The sequence below is a fragment of the Physeter macrocephalus genome, chromosome 15, assembly GCF_002837175.3.
Source record: "Physeter macrocephalus isolate SW-GA chromosome 15, ASM283717v5, whole genome shotgun sequence".
Classification (NCBI taxonomy): Eukaryota; Metazoa; Chordata; class Mammalia; order Artiodactyla; family Physeteridae; genus Physeter; species Physeter macrocephalus.
Genome location: NC_041228.1, coordinates 65,343,991 through 65,354,106, shown reverse-complemented (window position 1 = coordinate 65,354,106; position 10,116 = coordinate 65,343,991). Strand labels below are relative to the sequence as shown.

Below are 10,116 nucleotides of genomic sequence, written 5' to 3'. Positions count from 1 at the left end.
AGAGGCCACAACAGTGAGAGGCCCACGTACCGCAAAAAAAAAAAAAAAAAAAAAAAAAAAATGGCAAAGGCCCCACTTCAGCTGCAAAATAATATTAGATATCAAAATATATTTTACAAAATTTACCCAAAACCAAGCCAAAACAAAAAACTTGAGCACCCTGGGGCTATACAGTTCTCATGTCTGGTAAAATTCTGGTTCCCTGTAAGCCACTAGGAGTTCCCAAATCACACACTGATCATATTTTAAATTTTTGGAGGCAGATTGCTTCAGAGTTACCATAACTTCCCATAGAAATCTTATAAATGGCATTCATAATTTTGGTGTGGCCTGTAAAAACAGAGGAAGTTAGCATTGTAAAGTACTTGAAAAATTCTGCCATACTAATAGTTAAACAGAATTATAAAAAATTTAAACTATTAAAATATGGAATAAAAAGAAATTATAAAGCAAAATGGAACAAGAATGCTAGTGATTAAGGATTTAGAGAATGAAGAAATACATGGAACTTTTGGGGGGAGATCCTGAAAGGCACCCCTGAACAATTTCAGTGCTGAGGAACTCAAGGTCTGCATGTAGCTGGTCTAGCTTCAATAAAGTTCAGAACGAAACACAACAAGCCACTTCTCAAACAAGTATTAAACTTTTCGTGGCTATAAAGCAGTGTCAAATTTCTTTTTGATTTTCTTTAAATCAACATTATAGGTAATCTATCATATAAATATTCATTATTTGTAGGGAACCCCAAATTATTTTAATTTTTAATTTAAAGAAAGTGGGTCAGATGTCCAGTAACAGGTGAATGGATACACAAATGGTGGTATATTCCTACCACGGATTACTACTTGGCAATAAGAAAGGAACAAACTACTGATGCATGAAACGGGTGAATCTCAAAAACAAGATGCTAATGTGCAAGAAGCCAAAGAGTGACGCCGTATCCTTCCATTCTAGGAACTTTAGAACACAGGCAAAACTAATCTATGGTGATATAAAGCAGATGAGTGCTTGCTGGAACTGGAGGGGGAATCACTACAGAGCGGCATGAGGGGACCTCTTTTTGCGGTAGTAGGAGCGTTCTTTATCTTGATTGGAGTGGTCACATAGGTGTTTGTCAAACTATACATTTTATGGGTACATTTTATGTATGTAAATTCAAGCTCAATAAAGCTGATTTATGAAGGAGAGAAAGGGGGCCATAAACATTTCAATTTTTCAAGCTGACCCGCAAGCTAAGAGCTGGCCAAAGCTAATTAAGGATCCTCGGCATAGTTTTTTAATTCACAGAATTTAATGATGGACAAGAGAAAGAAAGGTGAGGACAGGTCAGACTAAGACAGAATGATTTCCTGCGGAGGGCAGTCCCTTCGGATTGGAAGAAAGGAGGTTAGAGGGTAAGAGAGTGAGGGGAGACAGGCCTTTACAATGGGCCGCCTGGTGATATTGGGGGCTGTGCCTGAGACTATCTTGGTGTCCCAATTATAGTCTCAAGGCCTAAAAAGATAATTACAAACATTAAAAAATACTAGTCGAATGTCTACATGCATCCCTTTTGTGAATGAACGTTCTTGACCTCCTTGTCTTTCCTGTGCCTTGGACACACACAAAGTCCCACTCCAGTGCCTCTGCCCCGGCAATGCCCTCTGCTGGGTGTGCCCTCCTCTCAGACACCATACAGCTTACCCCCTCTCCCTCCACCCCAGACACCACTGCTACCGCCCTCCTCCGCTTTACTCTCTCTCCCCTTGCCTTCATGTAGCTTCATTTTTCTTCATAGCACCTGTCACCATCTGACCTAAGATTCATTTACCATTTACTTTCCCAACTAGAATGAAGCTCCATGAAGGTGGTCTTTGTTTTGCTCACTGCTAGGTCCCATGTGCCAAGAACGGCACCTGGATTTAGCAGTGCCTCCAGTATTCACTAAAGGAAAGAATGGATGGATGGATGGATGGATGGATGGATGGATGGATGGATGGATGGATGGATGGATGAATGGATGGATGGATGGATGGATGGATGGATGGATGGATGGATGGATGAATGGATGAATGGATGGATGGATGGATGGATGGATGGATGGATGAATGAATGGATGAATGAATGGATGAATGGATGGATGGATGGATGGATGAATGAGTGGATGAATGGATGGATGGATGGATGGATGGATGAATCTATGTGTGTGACGGTAGGATGAGGGAATAAGGGAGATGGTAAGGTGTCAGTACTGAATAGGTTTCAGGGACAGAGAATTATCAATACAATGATCTTTCCCCAGTATTTCAGTTTATTCTGGTAATTGCCTTACATTATGGAAGACATGAGGTCACATTTAGAATGTGGACAAGAACATATCCACCTCACAGTACTCAGGCCAAATGTTCAGCACAGTGCCTGGCACACAGTAAATGCTCAACAGTAGTTAGTTATTATTAAATCTGAAATAGTAATTGTCATACAAACTAAATTAAAACTGATCTTCATCACTGGGCAAAGGGGAAAAATAAGAGGGAAAAGAGATCTGAAATAGAAAATAGGACCTTCCCTTTCCTCCTCTGTTAAAACTGGGGATAGTGTTCAAGTTACAGTAATTTCTGAAAGTACCATTTAAATATGTAAGTAAGCTAGTTAATGGTTTATTAGCTTACTTAGCTCTGTTAACTGAAGTAAATTATTCCGAAGACACAGTTTTCTTCAATGAGCTTAATGAACGTTTTCTGTTTACCGTTATTGATGTTTTTACAAATATCTCCTATGCCTCCGGTATGATCACGGTGCCAATGGGTCACTATGATTTCCTGGATTGCTGTGTTAAATTCTGTCAGAGCCTGCTTTAAACAGATGATATATTCTGGAATTGCTGGTTCTCCAGTGTCAATGAGGATTCTCCTGAAAATTAAATGGAAGATAATCATACAGTCGGAACACAGAGTTTGTATCAGCATATTTCTCAGAGAGATAATTTACATTACATTTAAGAAACTGCACAAATTGCCTTTCTTCCAACGTGCTTGAAAACCAGCTGTATGTTATTTCAGCTTAACTATAATCATCTCACCTTCAGAAAGTTCTTTGAAAAAAACTTATAGATAAATGTGAGTCTGAACAAGGAATAATAGCAATGGTATTCAACACTTACACAGCACTTAAGAGAAATAAGGCACTGTTCCAAGGACCTGACATATTTTAACAATTGTATTTCTCGTAACACCGTTTTGAAGTAGGCATTTCATTATTATATCCAGAAATTAAGTAACTTGCCCAAGGTTACTCTGCAAAGATCGGGCAGAAGCGGCATTTGCACCCAGGTATTCTGGCGCCAGAAGACGCGCTTTTATCCACGCTGCCTTTGAGATCTTTTACAGCATCCTCAAATGTCTCGGAGATATGAAAGAATCTGATTCGATGGTATCCCTAAGGAAACCTAGTCTTCTGCACTATACACAAAACGGATCACCGAAGTTTTACACGAGCTGCCCTATGTGAAAGTGCAGGCAGCAGGGGAGTGTCGGGGAGTGTCTGAGCTGCTTCCTTTCTCTACTCAGACCACCTCATTAGTTATCTTTTTCTGCCTGTGCTTCTGAACCCACCTTCTACTTTGTTTGCCCTTTCTCACTATTTTATGGGATGATGGTCTTTCTCTCTGAAGTTTTCTGGAAGAAATCAGGGTGACATTTTCCTCCTCCAGAACCAATTCACTGACTTCTTAAATTCATGCTGTTTCACAGGAATCCCTCCCGAATTCAGGCTGGGGGAGAGATGATTCATCTTGATGCAAAGTTTCAGTCATTCTATTTGTGTATTAATTCATCAGTAACTGTTTATGAATGATCTGCTATGTGCCATACCTTTCTTGCAAGACAAAAACCCGTCTTGCCCTGGAGAAACAACCTGACTTTGTATGTTAATGATGAAATCTGTAACAGCAATTTTAGTACATGAACGATGTTGACAACAGCAATTTTAGTCATCTGACTCTGGTGGATGAATATTTAGGTAGCACAGGACTGAGGGCAGAGGGGACAAGAAAGGGAATAAAGTTTGCATAGAGAGATTAGTCATAAACTCGGCAAGGAAACGTGGCTTTAGGGGGACTCGGTTTCACAGTCACTTGTCCATTCAAGACACGCTGTGCATCTCTGGAGGAAGTGGACTACATGGGAAGCACCTAGAATCATTCTTCATGTGGCGTAAGTACAACCTCAGCTGTAAACTGGAAAAAAAGGTTGTTCCCTCCTTAACAAACAGCAAGTCTATCAATGATGTCTGTGAAGAGTTAGTGCAGAGGATCAGACACTGTCATCTCTAGGTGGGCTGTACCCTTCACAGCCCCAGACAATACCCCATCTTAGGATGTCATTTTGCAAATGCGAGTTATGCTAATCCAGGGGACAAGAGAAGAGTGCAGAAGAATCTGTACAGGTCTGTGACCAATTTATTCACCAGGGCACAGGGCCTGGTATGCAGTAACAATCTGCTACGTGAACGGAGAAAAAAATTCTTCAACTAACAGGAGTTAGTGGCATCAACTCCCTCAATCAGGTATTTGCTATCAACATTGAGATAGCTATTAAGTGGTCTCTGTCAATTTGCTGTCCCTCTTACAAAATCATTAAGTACTTTCTGAGCACCTGCTATAAACCCAGTATTGTCTGGATGCTATAAGGGAGGAAAAAGTGAGTAAAGTAATAGCTGACGTGCTTTCCCCGTGCTAGAATTTAAGTACTTTAGATATGAATTTTCACTTAAATTTCACTGAATCTTTATAACATCCGCCTGAGGTGGGTACGATACAACTCTCACTGTAGAGATAAGGAATCTGACACTTAGCGAATCAACTGTCTTGTCCACGGCCATGAGCCAGGTACTGGGACCTGATAATCAGAGACCAGCGTCTTAACCCCAACTAGTCCACTAGACTGCCTTTTCCTATTAAGAAGAAATAGTATACTCATCCTCAAGGTATTTACAATTTTGATAGTAAAGATTAAAACTCCATCTTTCAGAGGTTCTTAGGCAGAGGAGGAATGTGGAAATACTCTTTTTGGAAGATCTGGCTATTATTGGTCCATTCAAATGTTTACTGAATACCTCTGTACTAGGCATCACAGTAAGTCTGAGGGCTTTAGGGAAATTCATTTGGCATCTATGGGCTGATCAGAAAGAGGAAGGAATACTGGTTAAAACTGCAGTTATCCAGCAGTAATAGAATCCTAACAGAGCAAATGAAGGGAAAAAGAGAATGCTCATTCATTCAGCAAATATTTACTGTACTATGTACAAGGCTCTGCGCTAGGTGCCAGAGATATAGTAATAAATAAGCCTTCGTTGAATTTATATTCTAGTGGGGAGTGGAGTTGGGGAAAGACATTAAGCTTCTTCCTATACACAAAAAATCATTTTATTATTGACATAAGGGCCGTGACAAGTATGGAATGCTAAGGCAGTGTATTACGTTAACCTAACATAGTGTAAGGCGTCAGGGAAGGCTTTATTGAGGAAATGTTATTTTAACAGAGCTCTAAAGGATGAGTGAGGTTGGCTGGGTGAAGAGAAGGATAAGTGGGAGACAGAGAGGAAAGCAGGCATGAAAGCTCTGAGGCGGAGTGGATAGAGCCCATGTGGCTGGGATGGGAGAGAAGCTTGACTCAGGGTGATGAGACAGATTGGAGATCAGAATATCACAAGCCCTTCTAGTTTCCATTTTCCAAAAAATCCAACTCTGTTATGTTGGTGAATCACAAAGTTTTAAATGCAGCCAGACACATCTCTTCTGTGACTTCTGATGTCAAATGAATTGCCACACCCTTACGAAAACTCTCCTGACAGTGACTAGATTAAAATCTTTAATTATACGGTTCCAGAAGTCTAGACTTACTCTTCATCGGCCTTGTCAAATATATCCATTTTGGGGGCTATATGTTTTTTGTTTTTTTGGCCACACTGAGGCTAGTGGGATCTTAGTTCCCCAACCAGGGATTGAACCCAGACTCTCAGCAGTGAGAGCACAGAGTCCTAACCACTGGACCACCAGGGAATTCCCTGGGGGCTATTTGATTTATGGTATCTACAATTCACCAAGCCAAGTGAAAGCAAAACTATTGTTATGTGTGTATTTTTTCTACCAAGTCCATAGGAGACTCCTAGTATATTGCCTGAGACACAGTAGGCACTTAGAAATGTTTCTACTATGAATGAAGGCTTTCTTTTTTATCAAATAACATTTAAATGAGTCAGTAAGAAATATTATGTCTCCAAAAACTTTAAAAAAATACCAGAGGTGTTTTATTGAAGGGCAACTTAATCAAGACCAAGTTGTATTACTACTTTACAAACAGACCTCATTTTAAGCATACTGCAAGGAAAAAAAAGTTTCACGTTTCACCTACGTATAATAATGTCCCTTGAAATGTCACTTTGAAGCTCCTCCCATCAAGGATGGCAGTCTGTTTCCTCATCCTTTGAGTATGGACTTACACTGGGTATTCCTACTGAAAACAGACTGACATGAAAGTGATGGCTTGCCATTCGTAAGCCTCAGCCTCCAGGTCTTTCCGTGCTTCCTCTCACTCCACTGGAACCCTGAAACTAGCCAGTAAATAAGCTAGGCTACCCTGCTGCAGGATAAGAGACCAGAACACAAAAAACAAGAACCCCACAATACTCCTTTGGCTACGTGGGGGAGAATGGATTGAACAGGGACAAAAGTAGATGCAGAGAAGCCAGACTATTTTAAAAGCCTAAGCAAGAGTTGTACTGGCTTGGACTGGGTGACAGCAGTGAAAATGCTGAGATCTTCTTAATGGCTTGGATATGTGTGTGCAGGAAGCAAAGAAAAATGTCAAGGAGGGTACGAAATCATTTGCCTTGATCAAATGTGGGGATGGTTCTCTTTACCAAGATTTGGATGACTGGAAGCAGACCAGTGGGAAACAATGAGTTTCAAGTGGCTGTGAGCCTCCAACTAGAGATTTAAGAAACCAGTTGGCTATCCTAGTCTGAAGATGAAGCTTGGATTTGTCTACACTGGAGCTATAAATTTGGGAGTTATTAATGAATAAAACAGGTGAAGCCAAGGAAGTAGACAAGATCTCCTAGGTAAAGAACATAACAATGGGAACAGAAGAAAGAGTAGGATTGCCTTGTGAAGGGCTCAAACACTTAAAATACTTGGTAAAGAGGATGACTCTATAAAGGAAATTGTATAAGAGTAGCTAGAGAGGTGAGAGTAAACCAGGAGAATGCGGTGTTTAGCAAATCAAGGAGGGAGTGGTCAATAGCATCAAAAGATATTGAAGTTCAAATAAGATGGGAATGGAAAAATGCCATTGGGTTTAGTGATACAGGAGGCACCTGTGATCTTAGTGGAACAGATGGATACCATTATCGGAACCACTTACTTGGACCCAATTAATATTCATTTCTAGCCACCTAACATCTACTTTATACAGCAGAGCAGCAGCATCTGTACATTAACTGATTCTAGTTCAACTACATGGGTTCATCATCACCTCTCTCTCACCTATGAGTGATTCCACTGGCCGTTCCACTCCCTAAGTTTATGTGGGTAATAGTCTAAGCAGTGTAAGATGGAAGGCTGTGAATCTGCTCTTCCTTCAGTTTCAGGTTCCTCATGTCTTTTAGCACCAGCACCTTGCCACGCAGAGTGTGATTCTAGTGTTTAAAGACACAGTATGGACTTTTCATACAACATGGCCCCTAAACCTAAGCCAACTTCTTCATCTGGTTTTCAAACAGAACCAGCCATCTGTTTCACCACTGGAAGAAAAGCAGGCTGTGTTGAACTTACTGAGAGAGTACACTCATCTCCAACATAGTGTTTTCCTGAGAGACTTTCTAGGATAATTTTGACTACATGCAATTTTCATGTTAGGTACTGTCCTTTAGAGCTCGTTTAAGATGACACGCTGCAAAGTGAAGAGCATACCTATGGACTTCCTAGGGTGAGGGAGTCTCAGCTAACCCAGACTCTACGCTAGATATCAGGTATTTTTTCTGCTTAATATTCTGTTCTCCTCGATTCCGGAGGCAGCTCAAAGCTCTGACCCTGCTTTGTTTACCCTGGACTCAACTTGTTGCTTTCTGCTTGATGTGTAGTACTTCCAGACCCTCCATCCTGCTGCTTCTAAAATTATGATTTACTGGAAAAAGGCAAATACAGTGGATACTTCAAATGAAAGCCCAATAAACTATACTTATTAAACCGTTTTTAGTAATCAACTATATTTTACTAATTGTAACACGTCCGGACTGAACAATTAAATTCTGGGCTCAAGCGGAACTATATCTTATTTTCATTTTCTATTATCTAGAGTATACTAAAGACTAAGTACTATACAAAAATTGCTCAATGCACTTATTGTGCAGTAAATCACATGTTCCCATTTCTGCATAATTCCACTAAAACAGAATGCATCTGAACAAGAGAAAAATCTTAGAAATACAGACAGGTTATTCCCTCCGCAGAGTAATTTAAATAAGGCCACACAACAGAAACAAAAACAGCTTCTCTTTCCCAAGAGCTAGGGAGCTCTGCAACAGACTCGAGCAATTTGAAGCAAGAAAATCCTGCCCTCTGCTGCTGAGTTAAGAAAAAGGCCTCAGCACAACGAATCGCTTTTGCGAACCGAAGTTAAACTCCGAGCCAAACACCAGTGAAAGTCAGGTGTGGAAAGTAAACCCTTTCCTGGATTAACTCCAGGCGATTCTAGTTTCTCAACAGCTTAAACACGCTCATCCCGGCATTCAATATCATGCAAAGTAAATTAGGTCTCAAAACCACGAAGTGGTTTTTTTCATTAGCCAGCTGTAACCTAGAGAGCTGACCACCCAGAGTGGTCGTGATCTGGAGGTGGTCCCGCCCGATTGGGGCGGGACGCCGTGGTGCCGGCTGCGGGCGCACAGCCTCTCCGCCCGCGGCGAGCAGCCCTCGCAGCCCCAGCTCCGTGCGTCCCGCGGGTCGGTGTGTAGGATGCGGGGTGGGGGGGGAAACGTTTACCTGGGGCCGGTCCCCACCAGGTAGGTGTTGGTGCCCTGCAAGGTCATGGGGCCCGGGTTACAGCCCAGGACGCGAATCACCCGACTGGACAGCCGTTCGACGCGCTGCAGGGCGGCTGCCATCTCCAACCCTGCCGCTCGCCCGCGCTGAGCGAGAAGAGCCGCAGCCGAGCGGAACAAGCAACCAGGCCGAGGCGGGGGACTGGGGCCAGCTGTCACGTGACGCCGCGCGTGCAGAGCGGGGTGTGGCTCCGCTGCTGGGCCAGGGGAAGAGGTCACGTGAGACGCAGGGGCGGGCAGTGGAAATCAGCCACTGTGCCGCGGGCGGGGCCCGCGAGCACGTGACGACGCGCGGGAAGGGAGGGGGAGTCGGTTGCTGCGCGAGGGGCGTGGCCAGCGGCCACGTGACGCTGCCCGGGTTTCGCTGGCAGCAGCGCGAGGGAGTTGGTGGGCGTGTGGTGTGAGGCGGCCCGAGGCCAGACTGGGTTCCCGGCCTGCGGACGCTGCCGCCTGTCATAGAAAGTGGTGCCTTCGCAGTAGTTTGTGTCCAGGCAGGCGAGTTCATTCAAGTGCACGAGAGACCTTTTAACCGGGGAAGTTTTGTGATGGAGCGAGGGGTTTGGGGTTAGTTACTGAGGACGAAATCCCGGGAAGGATCGCTCGTCGGGTTCTCAGGCCAGGGTGAGGGTGTGTGTGTGTGTGTGTGTGTGTGTGTTTGTTTGTGTGTGCGCTCTGTGTGTCCTGTATGTCGTGCGTGTGTCGTGTGTGTGTGTGTTGTGTGTCGTCTGTCCTCTGTGTGTGTGTCCTTTTACAATAAACAGCAGTAACGAAGGTTTATTTAGCACTTACTGCTGTGCTGAGTGCCACTCTCTCATTTAAGCTTCCCAGCGTGAAGAGGAAGGCACCAGACGCACAGGCTCAGCAGCCATGGCTCACGGGCCTAGCTGCTCCGCGGCATGTGGGATCTTCCCGGACCGGGGCACGAACCCGCGTCCCCTGCGTCAGCAGGCGGACTCTGAAGCACTGCGCCACCAGGGAAGCCCAGGACATGCATTTTTAACATCCATTTTTGTCAGGAATTCCTGAAGAAAGGAC

General features: G+C 43.5%; 1 protein-coding gene across 1 annotated transcript in view; it reads right to left on the bottom strand.

The window, feature by feature from the left end:
* LACTB2 (lactamase beta 2) overlaps positions 1-9,237 on the bottom strand; it is a 37,815-nt gene extending 28,578 nt beyond the window's left edge. Inside the window, exons 1-2 of the mRNA XM_007128945.4 lie at positions 9,023-9,237; positions 2,729-2,892 (exon numbers count right to left, since the gene is read on the bottom strand). Of these exons, the coding sequence (XP_007129007.1) occupies positions 2,729-2,892; positions 9,023-9,144 (286 nt within the window). The 5' untranslated portion in view covers positions 9,145-9,237. The remainder of the gene's footprint in view (positions 1-2,728; positions 2,893-9,022) is intronic.
* Positions 9,238-10,116: the final 879 nt, after the last annotated feature.